At 36.0% G+C, this 18,159-nt stretch overlaps 1 protein-coding gene across 5 annotated transcripts in view; it reads left to right on the forward strand.

Moving 5' to 3' along the window:
• Window positions 1-18,159, forward strand: part of LOC115625133 (TBC1 domain family member 4) — a 38,722-nt gene that overhangs the window by 10,728 nt on the left and 9,835 nt on the right. For 2 of the 5 annotated variants that reach the window (XM_030520050.1, XM_030520052.1), the window contains exons 1-2: window positions 11,258-11,431; window positions 14,148-14,540. In XM_030520050.1, the coding sequence (XP_030375910.1) occupies window positions 14,460-14,540 (81 nt within the window). In that variant the 5' untranslated portion in view covers window positions 11,258-11,431; window positions 14,148-14,459. Of the gene's footprint in view, window positions 1-2,595; window positions 3,073-11,257; window positions 11,432-14,147; window positions 14,541-18,159 lie in introns of those variants that run through there. The other 3 variants (XM_030520047.1, XM_030520049.1, XM_030520051.1) reach the window with 2 other exon arrangements.

Below are 18,159 nucleotides of genomic sequence, written 5' to 3' on the forward strand. Positions count from 1 at the left end.
CTCGGTTGCTCCATTTTGGCAGCGATAATAAACGTCTCTAGTACGTATCCTGTAAGTAGTATCTGCTGTCGTAAGTTTTAAAGTTTTGCTTTAGTTGCTTTCTTAATGGAAGTTTTCAAGTAATTTTTATATTTTTTTGTGGTTGATTTCCTTAGTCTAAGGGGTAGTTGTTCTTTCCTGCAGCTCAATTAGTGAAATTAAAGTTTTGCGTGGCCAGCTGCCCTTTTTTCTTTTTAATGGTTTTCCATTCCGCTAAGCTATCAGGTAACACTATAGACAGCATAAGTATTACGACAAACTCAAATAAAACATATGTGTCCAATTGCCATACCTAAGTTTTTATTCAGTACATACAAAATGGCTCCCCGAATAAATAAATCTGTATCTAAATATTAAAGGACAGCTGTGATAAAATTATTTAATTTTTTCAATTGGGAACAAGCAATTTTGCAATCAACACAATTATTTTACTTTGGGATTTATGTAGCGATTTTCTTGCTCTATAAATATAACAATTCTTTGCGTTAGTTAATGAAAAATTTCGTTTACCTTGAAATACACATATTCTCATTCATTTGAATAATGAAATATTCGTTTTCTCTTAACAATGCAGCAATAGAGTTCCTGGATCAAAGTAGTTCAGAGAAAATAAAGGTAAAATTTGTAAAATCTTTAGGGTTTTGGGAATGAACTTTTTTCGATTTATCATAATTTGATAGAAATTTCGATACAGGAACAGTCATAGTTATATAGTAATACGAGTGTGTTATTCTGGATATAAAAAAGTATTTGTTAACATATTATTGGCATAGCATGTACTTTCTCAATAGCGATTTGATATCACTTTCATGCCTTTAGCGCACTTACCGTGTAACTCACTCATTAAATATTATTTGGTGGTTATTAATAACACCATGAAAGCAAAAATAGCACACAAAACCCTGAAAGCATGAACAACATAAGACCCAATGGACTAAGGTAAACGGAACATGTCAAAGCAACGACCTGCTTTTCGCCAACAACCGCAAATACATGAAACTAACCCTAACTAACGACACACCCGTCTCTGACACACCCTGGTTGGGCCTGTTGTTTTTATTGTTGTTGTAGCCTCTGCTGTTAGAGAGCCCATAATAAAAACTGTACCCTACCCTACTCTGTCCATCTAAATGCAAAAAGGGGCCAAGAAAACAGTTCGTAGCCGCTCAGGAGCGCACATGCTGAAGTGTCAACGTTTCTTGTACACGTTGTCGAGGCCCTTTTACCATTGTGCCGGAAATGAAAAAGCCGCCATGTTGCCAGCCGCTGTTGCTGTCTCTTTCTAGCGCTATATTCTGCCTTGGGTTCATGGGCTTTTGTAGGTGCATATGCAAGTAAACTTGATTAAAAGAATTTAATATTGTTAATCTGCTTCGTTTAGCGGAAATGTTGAAAGCAAAATGGCGGTAAAATGAGCAAAGAATAGTCGCAGATATTTGCGAAAGACAGCACGAAGAAAACGCGGTAAGTACGGCATTCAGTATTTGCTGTTGTTCTTGTCATTACGATGAGCGTAATGCATGCTTAAGCAAATACAAATAACGCAAAAATACGACTACTATAGCAGCAGTTTGCGGCTCTTTCAACTTGCTTAACAAACCGCGAAAGGATGCACTGCTCAGCGGTCTGTGAGCCAATTTGGTTGGCTGATAAGTGGGTTGGTTATTAGAATCGTTTTTGGATGCAATTAATTCTGTTTTTGAATAAAGAATCCGCATGAGAAGACAATATTATAAAATGTGCATACCCAGTGTCGAAATACTAGGCACCCCAAAAAGAATACATAATTATAGTCCAGACTGTATAGCCGTATCCTCGGATCTAGGCACTTCGTAGGTATGAGGTGCATTTAAAGTCAATGAGTTGTTCGATATAGTCGTACCTTAACTCTCCCGTCACAAGCTTTGGTAGAAAATAACTTCTAGACATCCTGTTGGTAGAATAAAATAAAACTAAATAAAACTTGTTATCCAAATGAAGCTATAAATTTGAATCTTTTTTGATATATGCGATACGCGTGAAAGAGCTCAGAGCACATTGAATCTGAGAATTATTTATAAAATGAATATGTTAAATACAATTTTAAAATTTTTCAAAATCAGCTAATAGTTATCGTTAATAATTTAAAAGTGTTATATCTATGGATATTCTTTACTTAATACTGAAAAATGCAAAGTGTTCAATTCCTAATGAATCACAATACGTATTAAAGTGGTATTGTTTGTTGTTGATTGGTAAAAATATAATATTTGCTTTGTTTTTGTTAATGTTTGCCAAATCAAATTTAGTATTCGGGTATTTGTGAGAAACGGTACGTCTTATTTACCTTAAAGGAGAACACAAAATAATCATGTTGAGAAAAAGAGAGTATTATTTGTAAAATTGTATGTATTAAGATATATTAAAAATTTGCAATGATGAATACAAAATATTAGCGTGTTTCTAAATTTTTGAGAAGCTTGCCCAAATCCTCAATGAAGTATATATATACAAGCTCATTGAAATTAAGTTGAATGGTACAACTCTAATGTTCGCACTCTTTCTTTGTCTAAACAGCTATCCGTTGGCATTGAGAATGGCATACTGGAATCGTACAATTCGGATTTCGAGCTGCAATTTAGTCATCCTTTGAAGCATATCGTTGGCATGTGTCGAGTCGTACACAAACCGCAGGCCAAAAGCATCGGGAATGGTTTCCTGCAACTAAAGTCGAATGTCGGAGCCATCGCCGGACAGCAAACGAGCAATAGTACGGGCAATAGTTTGACCGCAAATGGTTTGCGCCACACGCTCACCACATCCACCTCATATGGGTCTCTCTCAGCCAGCGCTGCAGCTGCTTATCAGGCACAGCAGCAGCATCAGCAACAGCAACAACAACAGCAACAATCGTCAACGGATGCGGATTCAGCACAGAATGCGCAACACTTTATGGAATTTCAAGGACCCATTACCGGCCTTGTGTATTTGTTAAAGGATCCCAAGGACCCATTGCTACACATCTATCTATTTGAGTGCGAAGCTGTCGAGGAGGTAAGCAGATTAGTTGATTCGTTGAAAACATTTTGATTAAGCAAAAGCTGTCCATGCCGTATTACTACATATTCTGTACACATATACATATATATCTATCTGTTATAATTGCACACATTGTCCTGGGCTCCTCCTGGTGCTCTCGGTTGGTCACTTTGTTAGATCGCTTCCTTTGTTGAAGTCCGTTTGAATGACAACTTCAATTCCTGTTTTGAAATGTGCGCTTTTGATGTTCATTCATCCGGAGATGTTTGTGCTGAACTTATGCATTCGAGTGCAATCAGCAATCAGGAGAACTCTAAAGCTCAAGCTGAAATTAAATAATGAATAATAGAGTTTAAGCTTGGTAGGTGCTGAACTTGTGTTATATATGGACTTTATATTAGAAGTTATTTGCCAACAATCAGTTAAAGCCCTTTACTTTTGTCCCCAAATTACAATCATTTCATGTTTTTATATACTATGTCCTCATTCTGTTTAAAATTTATACGTCTTCTCCAAAAAAAAATATAGCCCATATAAACAAACTATAGTATACATTGTGTACAAGTATACCCTATACCCAGGTACATTCATGATCAACATGATGAGACGATTTGATATGTTCGTTTCTCAGCTCTTAAGCATTAATGCTGTCACATTCTCAATTCATTTAAAAGTCATTTTAGAAATGCGATATTTTGTTTCTGCTGGATATAATAATACGCTTTTCATTGGTGCCTACACCACTTCATTTGCCATTGTAGATGCGTGTTTTGGCGCTCTGCATGCCTCTTGGACAGCTATAAAGAGACTTCCGTTTACATTTGTAATTAAAAGCGCTAGGCAAGAACTAAATTAAGGTTGTCGCTTCATATACTTTGTAACAAGATTTGGCCACAAAGTTTGCGAACACAAAATTTGAAGCAGACACACAAACACGCGTACAAATGGAAAAGCTACGACCTTCTATTTACAACTTCAACATGCGGCGGCATTTGCCACACGCAAAATGTTAATTTCGAATGAACAGACAGGGCGGACAGAGACAGCCTGCAAACGAATAAGCCGCCCCCATACAATTAAGTTTACACTACGTTGGACATGCAAAAACCTAAACGCAGAATTAAGCTTCGTTTTATACTATTTTGGTAGCCCAAAAACCTAATTGCATAATACCAGCTGGAAAGGGGAGGTGAAACGAATAAGAACAAACAGCTGAGGGAAAACATGCAACATGAAAAACACACGTTCTCTGAACTTGGCCAAAAACACTAAATGCATTTGCTAGAACATACAGGCCAACACATGTCCGAGTATATGCGAGGGACAATCAGTAAAAAAATCTTCTGTCTAATGCCATCAAACTTTATTGCAGCCTAGTAAATGGGGTAGAAAGCAATAGACAGTCTTAATTTGCAATTAATTACTGAAGGGAGAAAATGTCAAATTAAAACGATATTAGTTCCGGCCAATGACATCTCTTAAGCATTGGTTACCAAAAAACAATGATTGAAAGCGATGCTGGTCTCGATTAATGCGCATGGCGGCACGTTAAATGTGAAACAAATTCAGCTAGATTTTTGGTTACGATGGAGAAGAAGCGCCCAGACGTTTTGGCATTTATTCGAGACTAAAAGCAAAGTCAAAGCGATGGATTTTGCGGGTCAACGTGAATTCCTCATTAACATTTGTTCAGAAAGGTTACACCTACTGCAAAACAGTGCAATATTTAATCGATTTGAATAGAAATAGAGACGAGCTATAGTAATTTGGATAAGCAGTCAAGAATAAATTCTTGGCTCAATCAAAAACGAATCGCATGTGCTGCGTGATTCAACTACATTAGACTAGATAGAAAAGATTGACAAAGATTGGCAAGGAAATATCCTATACATCTATATATATAAAACACTTTGTCCTGACTAACTGACTGACTGATTGATTGGTGATCAACAAACAGCCCAAACGGTAAAAGCTAGGAAGCTGAAATTTGGACTCAAGTATCCTATCATAGTGTAGGTGCGCACTAAGAAGGGATTTTGGAAAATTCGAGCTCCAAAGGGGGAAAACGAGCTCCAAAGTTTGTTTGAAACATCTTCAGTTTTCCACCAATCAATTTTAAATTTGATTTTTATAATCTATGAAAGAATACAAACAAAACTGCTCGGATGTGCTGAGGAAGCACACAGTTAAGTCAGGACTGGCAGTCCGCCCGGTGCGTAACGAAGATATATACATATGTATGTATGTATGTACGTATAACCATACACAGTACTTTTTGTACTATATTTGCTATTTGGAAAATGAACTCTTTAAAAAACTTTAGAGAGCGTCGAAAGAAGAATATCATATAGTAAATAAACTTAGCCCAGCAAAGGCGGGCAAGACCTGCTAGTAGGGTAATAAAGTTACCAGAATAAATGGTAATTTCGACCACCAAACAAATCATAAATGGACACAAAAGGGACAATAAGTTTGGCTATAGTACTTGCTCATAAAAAATATTCGCAATTGTTTGTTTCGCTCGTTTCCAGTAATTACTAGGCCCGACAGTGGTACCTATGGGTCAACCCTCGTATATTTTGCAATGCATATTAACTGCATGCTACTGTTTTGTTGCTGTCATCTGTTTTTTCTGCTGCATTTAATTTACAGCTGAGAGTTGTTTATGTGTGTGCACTAGGTATGTTTGACTTTTTGCATTCATGCTTAGAAGCGAAAGGGAAAAAATTTTAATGAGTGCTCGTTTAATTTTCCGTTTTGTTCAAAGTATTTGTGTTTAGATTTTTCCTATTGAGCGCTTTCCATTTAATTTCCACGTAATTGCTTGGCGGTTCCTAGTTTAATGTAAGTATGAGGTTGGGGCTCTGCGTTATTGCTTCACATGGGCTTGCATGTCAAAATAATTTTAACGCTGCGCTCTACTTGCCACCAGTGTTGGTAAATGCCATTCAAACTTTGTTTGGCATTGATGTGTGCTGTATATGAAGTTTTAACACAGTTGTTAGTGAAGTTTAATTGGGTTTTGCCTTTTGGTTCAACGGTGAGTAAGCCTAAGAATATGCAATTGAGTTGAAGCGGGCATTAAATTTACATTAAATTTACATTAAATTTACTTGAAACTTTTTGGATTTTGATGAAAGTATTAAGATACATTTTTCGAATCTGTTTCACCCCAGCTAGAAAAAATTTGATTTTTAATGCATACTTTAAAAACAAGCTAGGATGCTCGGTTTTCTTCTTCTTTGCGTACTGACAAGCTTGCTAAGCATTGCACTGATTGAGTTTTTTTTTTTTGCCGCGATTTGTCGCAATTCATTAAATTAAGTGAAACGGCGGCCCAGCGGGACTCATAAAATCTTTGCCTTTGAACTGAACATAATTGCCTGTGTGTGTGCGCGTTCAGGGCACCTGAAAAGCGGCCCTAATAAGCGACATTAGGCGGCAGCTGATTTAAAAAAGCAACCCAAAATAAGGGTCGCGAAAAAGCTGGCAATGTGCTGAAAGCGAGATAAATGAAGCACACAGTCAGCAGCATGCGGCCTAAGAGACATAAGAGTACCCCAAATGCTCGGCTCAAAATAAAAAATGAAACCACAGACAACAAATATAGGCGTGCACCATAAAACAACAACGAGCAGAGAGCCAGTGCTTGGAAAATTAGGCTAATTGCAGCGTGCGGATAATAAGCGCATACTTTTAGGTACCGGCCATGTGGCAGCTGCGGCCAAGAAAGTAGAAAAATGCTCGTCCACATATAGCGAGGTTTTAACAAGTTCATAACGTTATAAATATTTAAAGGCTGCTCACCTGCTAACGGTTACTGATTCTGTTGCTGCACAACGTCCAACACGGCGTATGCGTAATGTACACTTTGGGGGTTATTTGCCTGCCAGCTCTCCGCGCGTCTGTTAACTGGCACAAAAACATTTGCGCCTTTAATGCATGTTGGACAGTGTACATGTTTGTTAGTGCAGGAATACGAAAATGGAGAATTAAACAAAGTCCTTGTTTTTACATATTAGGATATTTAAAAGTTGTCAACAATTAGCGCCTTTAGAAATATGTATGTTTTTTTTAAAAAACGTTTTCAAGTCCTTCAGCTAAAAGTACAAATACGAATCTAGCCATAGTATTATTTCAAAATTATAGCTTTAGTTATGATCTCTGTCGATGTTGCAAGTATGGTTCAACGTCATTTCCATTCTCCACATACATGTATAAACTGTAATTTATTTATATTTAAAAATGCTGTCCAATTATTTTCTGTTTCAAAAATGTACGTTTCTAAAAGTAGAAATTGCACACTGTGCGTTGCTGAAGTGCCCCACTTACCACTTACCCCTGCCTCGGTTGCATGTCGGTCTGTGTCCAATGGCGGCCATGTTTTTGCTCAACCGCCGGAAGCTGCCATTCTGGTTGTCCTGGTCGCTGCTTGTCGCGCTAAATGACGCATGTTGTCATTTGTTTGTTGCCTTTGCTTTGCTCTCCGTTGTTGCCATTATCATTTGCTCATCGTCAGTGGTGTTTAAATTTTAGTTTTATTGTCATGCTAAGTGCTTGCAAATAACACAAAACATGTTGATGTTGTGCTTGCCGCAAATGTGTCGTTGTCGCTGCCTGATAAAATGAGTCATCAAACATTGGAATGCAACACATTTAGACATACTAAGTATATGTATACGTGTCTACTCGTATATACATGCAGACACATATAAATGCAAAATCCTACTTAATGGCTTTAAAGTATGCTCTCCGGCTTGAAATTGTCAACAGCAGACAGCACTTGTCGTTCGCGTTGCTGCCAACTACCGGCACCGAGCTTGCCTCTCACAATCTCTCCAACAGAGTCCCCACTGCAGACGCTTTTGTTATGCTGCCAGCAACCGAACAGAACCTAATCGACTGGTACAAACATTTCAAAATGTTGACATTTTTGTATCTGCCTTTTGCTTTTACTGCTCCTGCCTTTCTCCTCCCATTGGCCACATCGGAACTAGTGATGTAAATACACAATCGATGGCTTGGAAAACGTCGATGTTTTATTCACAATAACTGATGTCTTTTTATAGCATTAGTATTTTTGAGTCTTCTCAAAAAAATCAGCAGAAAAAGTAATGATGTGTGCATAGTACACTTTATGAATTCATTGAAATCTGAGGCCAAATGAAGATACAGAAAAGGAAAGGAGTGCATATCTCATACCTTACTCCTTTAAATAACTGATTTCTATAGATAGTATTGTTTGGCAGCAAGCTTTAAATGCAAAAAGCAGGATTAAATATTCTGACATGGCTTTGTTCATCTGCAGAATTTTTGTAAAACCAATTACAAATCTATATCAATATATCATACCCTATTGCATGGTCAGACACTCTCATGATTACATTCCGGCTCCACTCGACGCTCCTTTTTCTAATCCCATCGATGCTTTCAATTCTATTAACATCACTAATGTGAAATTATGAAAGCATTTGAAGTATTTTATGCTTTGTTTTTACCGATGGCCATTTGTCTGTCTGTTGGTCTCGTTGGCCACCTGTGAACTACAAATAAAACTATCATCGAAAATTCGCAAAATAATGTCTTTGTTTTGCAGTAAAATTGAATTCGGGCACAGATTGTACTTTTATACTCGTATATCAACAATAAGGAATGTGATGAATTGTGAGCTTATTGCAAATATTTGTTGACACTGCCCAAATCTTTTGAAATCTAAAGAGCAATAAAATGTTTTTGCAGCTCAATTTCTTAAAACTTTAAAACGTACGAATACATAAAACGGTAAGAGTATAATTGAATAAAAGTTGCAATCAACAAAAAAGGAAGCCCTAGGTATTGATATATATATTAACTATTTGAGAAGCCTTACATAATCCTTTTGAAATCAATTATTGAATGTTTTATTGGAAAAGTTCGTTATCAATCCAGGTATGTGTCTCTTTATATTATTCAACTGCTTTATTAAAGACTTCAGCTGCTAAAGGTCCTTCTGATTTTCTGTTTTATATGGACATCAAAATGGAAAAAAAATATAAAAGCGTAGTTTCGATTCCTTACAATATATGGTATGTAAGGAATATGCATTTCAATACCCGTATGGAAGCAATTAAAGCATTGTTTTCAAATGCTTCTTTCTATAATACTATAATACTTTATAGACTCGTACAAGTGATGCAATATGCAATTTTTCAGTTGCCAGTAAAATGGAAAACTTTTTCCGATAACTGTTGTAAGCAGGCAGGGACCGTTCTAGTTTTCTTCTTTCTAGGAGCTAACTTCGACCTTCAGTGTCCTTTGCTTTCCCTAAACTTTGCACATTTAAATTTGCATATGTCGGACATTTGACACAACGAATTGTTGGCATTGGCCCCGGCTTGTGCTATAAAAGTTTGCACAACTTTGGATATCGATATATGCTATTAAAATGGTGGCTAACATCCGTCTCCGTTCCGGCACTACCTCTGGTCTTTCACACCCCCACAGGTCTTACAAATTGATAATTGGTTTTAGTGTAGCCGGCAAGTTTGTTGAGGGTCGTGCTTTCCTGTTACGGCGAAAGCAGAAGCATCAAGCAACATTTCCGTTTGGGTTGTACTGCCGTGTAGTGTGCGCAACGGAAAAGCTTTTAGGCTGGCACAAAATTGAATTTGAGCGCTCAATTTATGCAAAGTAAAAACCATATTTAGAGATAAATTCCATTTGCCTTTTTCTTTGCTGTTACCTCTATCTACTTGGTTTGATTCTTGCTAAAACTCAAAGTGACTTTAGTTGTAGCAACGGCAAGCATGGTAATAAACTATTTCTACTATTTTAAAGCTGCTTGGATATTCTTATCTTACATTGCTAATAGTTGATGCAAAATAAACAATAACCTACGGTTTTGTTTCATTGGCGGCATAATGTCACCTATGAACACGTATGCGTGTGTATGTTTCGTGTGCCTGTGAAAAGCAGCAATAACAACAACAGCTGCAGGCAGTGCAGTTAAATTCGCCTGTCATTATAAAACTTGGCGTATTTGCCAAATTTTAGTTCAAAATTCCAAGAATAACGGGGGTTATGGGAAATCACGGGAGGGAAGGAGGCTAATTCCAAAATGCCCATTTTCTGCGTATTCATTTAAGGCATCTTGGACTAAAATTTAGTGTCCCTAAGTATCCCTTATAGTCTCCAAGGTAGAGGTGATTATACGAACGGAAAACCCGCATTATCGGGGAAGTCGGGGGTAAATCAAAAAAATAAAAACAAACATGTACAGCGTACACATAAGGCACCTTTGTGCAAAATTTGGTCTTGTAGTCTCTGAGATCCAGCTGTTCATACGAACGGACGGACAGACGGACAGACAGGGCTAGATCGACTCGTCTTGTCATGCTGATCTGACACGCCTCCTTCTGCCTTCTGTTACATTTTTCACCTCCCGCAAACCTAATATACTCTTGTACGCTTCATGTACAGAGTATAAACACCATATGGACCACCTTATATACATACTATATATACAATATTTAAAATAACCCAAACGTATTTACGTACATATATGATTTATGTATATAAGAATGTATATTTGGCACTCAATAGTAATTGTCCACTACAGCATGCCCATCTCTATTACGTATTTGGAAGAGAAAATTTGTTTCTTTCTTAACTCTTCCTGTGTTGATCTGTGATTATGTCTATGTTGGAAACGCCCGAGGATTGTAAATATCCTGTATAAGCGGACACCACCTACTATATTTAACACGACCACTCGCCCACTCACACGTTTTTGATTTATGTATGTATTTATGTACTAATTCTACATTGGCGAGGACACACGTACGAACTACATACATATAAATATTAATCATACGCACTGCTGGCCTCTCTTGTCGTTATTAAGGCATTCACTTTGCACTCAGTGACGAAATTAAGACTCTCCGAATTTTCACTTTTCGCTTGTTTGAAAACTCTTCGCGAACGCTTGTTGTCTTTTTTCCATTTCTGTTGAAATTTTGCATGCACCGGCGAGTATTTGTTGTTGCTTTTGCCTTTGTCACCCAATGCTGCTGCTCGTTGGCTCCCTGGCTCGCTCGCTCACTTAGTCAGAGGCGTTCACTCATTCGCGTGCCCAGCGAGTTGTCTGTCAGTTAGTTGTCTGGCGGCAATTGGAACGCGTGCGCGCTTCGCTTAAATCGCTGAGGCAGGCGACGATACTTACATATAGTATATCCGTAGACAATCATATATGTGTATTATCCATTTCCTAACTATATAAATACCGTTTACAGAAAAACAAGTGCATTCCAAGTAGGTTTGCTAAAAACAGAGAAAAAGCAACCCAAATAAACAATTTTGCGAGTGCGCGTGAACTACGACGATGCTTAGCTAATTGGTAAACAACAACAGTAAACAGTCAGCGGTACATTTATCGCAAATTAGTTTTTTTTTAAACAAAAATAAACTTGTTTATTGTTCTGCGCGTGTTTTGCAAATAAGTATACATATATCTACTCGTATATATTGACTGACAATTTATAAATAAATAAGTTAGTAAAACGCGCGACCCAAAATAAAAAGAAGGAAAATACCAAACAAAAAATCATATATATTTAATATCTTTGCCTACATACATATATGCACTTACATAGTATATTTATATGTATTTGTTTATTTATATGTGTAGATGAACAGAATCTTTTATGTTATCACAGACTTTGTACGCAATGCTCTTCGAATTGAACTTCAAATGAGCGGAAATAAATCAAATACGAGTGACGTGGAGTGTGTTGTTGTTAATATTTTAATTCACTCTAGGTAGCATATTCGCATCTTATATTTGTATTGAAGTAAAATGTCAAGTACGGGGTTTTAAATGAATCGACAACTCTATGGTTTTAAGTACCGAGTGATTAACAGTAATGAACATTGTACTTTGATTTGGTAAACAAATGCGTTCGTATAGACAGTTTATTGAAGAGGCTTCATTTTTCATTTTCTTTTAATACTACAAATATAATTTTTATTAGATACTGAATTTGTAGAGCTCAAGCGAGTTAGTAGGTGTTTTTTTTTTCAAATTACTTCTTAAACTTTAATTTTAACGTAACTGTTTAAAAGTTATGTTAGACGTGGCTTACGGCACCATATATATACATGAACTACTTAGAATATAGCGTTAAAAATCAACACCTGTTTGTATATTAACCGAGCATTGTTGGACGACTGCTTAAATGTTGTTATTAGCATTTAAGAAGATTTTTTGTTGGTTTGTGTGCGTACTTTAACATTTCTGTGCTCCTTAAATAAATATTGTCGCACATACATACAAGTACATACTTGTACATACATGCAATTGCAAACACATTCACCCAATACAGTGTATTTTTATTGTCCCAAATACTTTTAAAAATCGTTGTCAATTGTTACGGCAAACATCTCGTAAGATCCAATCAAAGCAATGACAATCCAATAGCAGAAAGACAAACAACAACAACAACACAACCGCAAAAAGCAATTAACGCGACAATTAGCAAAAGGCGCAAAGAACACAAAGCGCTTAAATATACACTGATATAAGTAGCATATATGTATGTACGTATGCGAAGATATAAGTATAAATATATATATATATATATGTTTTTATAAGTATATAAATTACTTTCGATATGCGCACATTGTAAGTAATATAAGTCTGTAATAAAAGTGAGTCTACTCTCGTAGCGTATGCGGTTAGCGAATATTAAAGCTATTTATCACACACATACAGACACACAGAAATACACACACGCACACACAGCAGCCAAGCGTAACTGTGCGCAACTTTGACCTCCGCATGCCCTCCCCAAGTGGTGAAAAAAAGCAACAACAACAACAGCAACAGCAACGGCCACTGATAAGTTGGCTGTAACTGACAGTCGGATAATTTAGCAGATGGGCCACCAGCTCAATGTCCATGCAGGAGAGACTCTCTGCATATGTGCGGGTGTGTGTGTGTGTGTTTGTGTGTAGGTGACTGTTGTTCGAAAATTCGAAAACACTTTCGTTGATCGTGAGAGTTATTGGCACCCTTTCATTCAGCATTTGTTGTTGTAATGAGCGCACACACATAACCTGACGGTGAGCTGGCGTTCGTTTTCAAAAGACTCGCAGAATCAAATCGTCACCCAAACGGCCGTGGACGTTCGCACGAGTCGCTTGTGCTTCTCGAAACCACGAAAAATATTTAGTACAAAGAACAAATTCTTACATATAGTACATATATAACTCGTGCATATGCTCTTAAAAGTTAGTGATTTAAAAATTTGTTAAAAGTCTCATAAATAAGAAAAGAAACAATTACTGTAGGAAATGCTCGGAAAAGCAAAAGGCTTGGAAATGTGTACAAATGCATAAATGATTTACATGCATACTAAAAAAATAAAATTCATTAAATGAAGAAATCAATTTGAATCTGAAAAATCGTAAATGTGCCAATGAAAATTTAATATTAATAGCAATGTGTATTAATATTTCAAGTGCAGTGGAATATAAAACTACATACTTCCAAATACAAATACATACAAATTAAAATTCATAGTGTGTGTCAACAAAGTTCACATTTAAATGCAATTGACAGCCAATGAATTAATAAATCTGCTCAAATAATCTGTCGCCGAGTAATGAAGTGCTTTTAAAATCCAAATAACAAACTTAAAAGTGTCCATAAAAAAGGGAACAAAATACAAATATACTATGTACATACTTATTGCCTGCACTCTTTTTTGAATCAATTGAAAAATAAATTGTAGAAATTGTACCAAATCGAAAGAGTGTATATCGCTCTCTGGGAAAAATAGATAAATTATACACAAATAACAAACACTAGTTAAGCATTTGCTGTCTGTGTCCTTAAAATAAAGGAATTTGTGATGTAAAGTTTTGAGCCATTAGTCTTATGGCAACATTCGATCTTTGGTATCTATCCGGAATTTGATGATGTGATTTGACATTCAATTTTTAGATCCAACAAAATCAGGGCCTTTGCTTACTATTATATGAAGGCATACAAAGACATATAAATATTAATTATTCGTACGGAAATTCTTTTTCTTTTGTGCGAACATGTTTAGCAATACTATGAAGAATTGAGAAAACTTTAGAAGTAAATCCTCATTCAACAAAAATTGTGATATTTAATCAGCTACAAAAATGGAAACTTTGTGATAGTGCATAACAAATTAAATAAAATTGTAAAGGAATACTTACAATAAATCGAAATAAAATTAACAAATAAAAAAGATTTGTGATATTTGCAACGGCGCCGAATCGCATTTGCAAAAGTAAGTGTTGCATCTACGAGAACAACAACCATAAATAGAGAAATTAGAGCAAAACCACAACAACAACAACAAAAACAACAACAGTAGAAACAAATCATCACCATGTTTACGGTGCCATTTCATCGGGACACGATTCTGACGGCATCGGTCAGCGATGCATCCGTACTCAATAAGAGTCGAGCCGTATGTAAAAAGACGATCGATAGAAGCATTGAATGAGCAGAGAACTAACGCTATATGTTTTCAATATATTTGTATAACCGCATAAAGTATTTAATTGATTTCAATTCTGTTGTTCTGTGAATTTGTATTGTTGTCGATGCCATTACTGTCGCTGTCGTGCGAGTTTTCTCTATAATTTTGTTGATTTTTTTTTTTACTTTGCTTTTGTTTGTTTGTTTGATTTTTCTTTTCATTCTTGCACTTATGTAATGTTTACTGTACCGTTTTGTTATGCATGTCAAGCACTTGTGTTAAATGTTATTCTTCATTTGATTTGCAATCTACTACTAACTAATTGTCTAGGGAATTTTGAATGGCTTGTTGATATTTCTTTCAAGCATGCTCCGAACTTAACCCTGACATTGTCGGCAACGTCACTCAAATAAACTTGTTGAATATTAATTGATTTCTCCTTGAGTCGAGCAATATGCTCTTCACGCTGTCGCAACTCAATTCCCATGGCAGCGTTTGCCATAATTCCCTTAATAGAATTTCATTTCTTTTTTCGTTTCTTGCTGCTGCTGCCCGCCCATAAGGTTTCATTCTGTTTTCAACTGTATTCATTTGACGGCACACATGCAGCGCCTTTTATGCCTCAAATATGCAAAAATTATGCACAGACTGACTTTCGCCTTAGTTAACCATCTGCATTAACAACATTCTACATATATTCCCATGCAAAAACAAAGAAATACTCGTATAAAAAAGAATTGTGGGAAATTGCTTAAATGTTGTTTGCTACATTAACATATAAAGTGTTTTTATCTCTCGCGTCATATCTTTTCGCAAATTAAATTCTGCGCGCGTGCCAGCACAGTTTTTTCTCTTTGCATATTTTTTCCTTTTGCCAAAGGAATTTGTTTTTGCTGTAGGCGCCAAAAAAGTTGCCAACTCGCTTATTTTTGACTTTTAGCCCGGCGTTTAAGGACCCGTTGCACTTGACCATGGGGCTTTGGGATGTTGGCGCCAGTTAACAGAAAATGTTCTCAACTGATACAGTTACTGAAAGGAAGAAGTTTAAAGAGCCCTTTTCATGGTGGAACCTAAATGGTTTGTGTTTAAGCTCTTAAACCCTTTAATCATTGCGAAAATAGAAGTGAACAGGTTTTACTGTGTTGAGGTTGAAATTTACGATTTAGGGCATATTTTTTTAAATTAAAACAAGAGAGAACGCTACAGCTAGCCCGACAGTGAAATACCCTATATACAGGTAACCTTCCGTCCCTGAGTTATATGCGCCCATAGCAGCAGCAAAAAGAGGAAGAAGAGCGAAATATTGCTGCAGTTTGTGGGGGTTGTACTGGAGAGAATTTGTTTCGCTAATAACTTTTCTTAGAATTGACCGTCTCTCTTGTTTTATGTACCAGTTAGTTGAACTTTCTTTCAATAATTTATCGATCGAAATCTTCAATGAGCCTTATGTAACGATGCTAGATCTTGGCACAGTTAAAGGAGTGATTGTGTGTAAAATGATTTTTACTCAGCATTTAATGCCCTTTTATAATTTGAGTCTGAATATCATTTACAATATTAATTGCAAAACACGAAAATTACGAACTACAATATCTCAATCACCTTTAAATAACAATCAATCAAGATAATATAGCACAGATAATATTGTTAATCAAAAGTCAAAATACACATAAGAATTACTTTTAAAATCTATCAAGCATTCTGATACTTTTCTCTTAATACTTAAAGCGTTCTAAAATGCACCTTGGTACAATAGAAGGGTATTTCTTGTCTTAAAAACTTCTCAATTAGAAAGCCGATCTACTGAGTGTTGCTATTATACAATCGGTAATATGTGCAATTTTCTGCAATTAGAATAGTTAACTTCTCTATATTATATATTGAAATATGACTCTGCCGCACAGTAGCAGCTTTGCAGCTCACTCTTCGATATCTGGCACACCCTTTTGTTCTCGACTATTTGGGGTCATATTAACTTGGCCTAAGTAAGTGGTTTTTTCCTTCCGTGCATAGCCATATAATTTGTATTTGTTATGTTACAAAACCGGTCATAAAATCTACTTAATGTCAGCAAAATATCGCTTCTATCCGCGGCTATTTCCAAGTAGTTTTACAAACAGAGAGGCTATATTAAAAGCTACACAAATTACGGTTGTGCCTGCACATGCAAAATTGTTATGTTTTAATGAATGACTGCATTACAGAATGACAATATTTTTGCTTGCATGCATAATAATTTTAGAATTATTTTGCAGTGTACGTATCATATGTGTGTCATAATTCTAAATTACCGTAAGAACAAAACAAAATAATAATAACAAGTAGAAAACATGCAGTTGAAATTGTGGATTGCATATTGAAAAGCAAATACATACATACATACATTCTCGTACACACATGTTTGATTATAAACAAGTTTTTCGCTATTTTTAATTACCAAGTGCCACTTGTCGGCAACGTCTGCCAACTGTTCCGTTTCTAAACCGGAAATGCGTTGCAATATGCCGACCTTAAACTAAGGCAACCAATGCAAACATATTTGTATGTATGTATGTATGCACGGGAGTTTGTATGTGTATCCATCTTTGCTGTAATAAACAGCCAATAAACTTCAGCTACGAGGTTCAACAAACGCGCCTTCCAATTCCTCTTTAAAATGCAAGTGGCGTTGTTATTCAAAACGTGCAGACAGTTTTTAAATTACATCAAGAGAAAACGCAAAAAAGACTAAATTAAAATCGCTCTCAGAGGGCATCAAATATGCAATGCAAAAAATATAGTATATGATAACATTCCAGAGCAGACCAGACCAGACTGATAGACAGTTGCATATTGCAGAGGGAGTTTTGTAAATAAAACAATCGTAATTGACAGTATTTTAAACAAGTGTACAAGCAAATCGCGGCAATGCAATCAGTGATGCAACTTAAGTTTTAAATAACACCGATTACAAATATAAAGCCATATTTTTACGATGTTCTGAATTTTATAGAAAATTATAAATCAACGGAATGTAAATGTCTTAAGACTATTTTATGGTAAAACAAAGACATTGCGGTTTCATTTTATTATAAAGAATCAGAAGCAGTTAGGTTTTTACTTCAGAGCGAAATGAATTTGTTTTAGCTCAGTTTCGGAATTTGAGAAAAGTATATCTTAAAGTGAAAATAAAAATCATTAGAAAAGTCTTAAAGAATCCATTAAAAAACATTTCAAGCATTATGACAAATAAGACCATTGACAAATATTACTATTTGGGTGAAATTCCTAAATAATTAATGCGTAAAACATTTCGAACGAAAGAATACATAGATGATGGAAAATGCCAAGATTAATCTGAATCAGCATGACTGAAAAAAAAAGAAATATGTAAAGTAACATTTTCCTTTTTATTTCCCTGACTCAATGAATTTAAAAAAAAAAACAAGAGAGACGCTACAGTCGAGCAAGCCCGACAGTGTTATACCCTGTACCCAGGTAAACTTCCGTCACTGAGTTATATGCGCCCATAGCAGCAGCAAAAAGAGGAAGAAGAAGAACGAACTTGTTGCTGCAGTTTGGTGGGGTTGTTGGTGGGGAGAATTTGTTTCGCTAATAACTTTTCTTA

Source organism: Scaptodrosophila lebanonensis, unplaced genomic scaffold, assembly GCF_003285725.1.
Source record: "Scaptodrosophila lebanonensis strain 11010-0011.00,11010-0021.00 unplaced genomic scaffold, SlebRS2 tig00000072-arrow-pilon, whole genome shotgun sequence".
Taxonomy (NCBI): domain Eukaryota; kingdom Metazoa; phylum Arthropoda; class Insecta; order Diptera; family Drosophilidae; genus Scaptodrosophila; species Scaptodrosophila lebanonensis.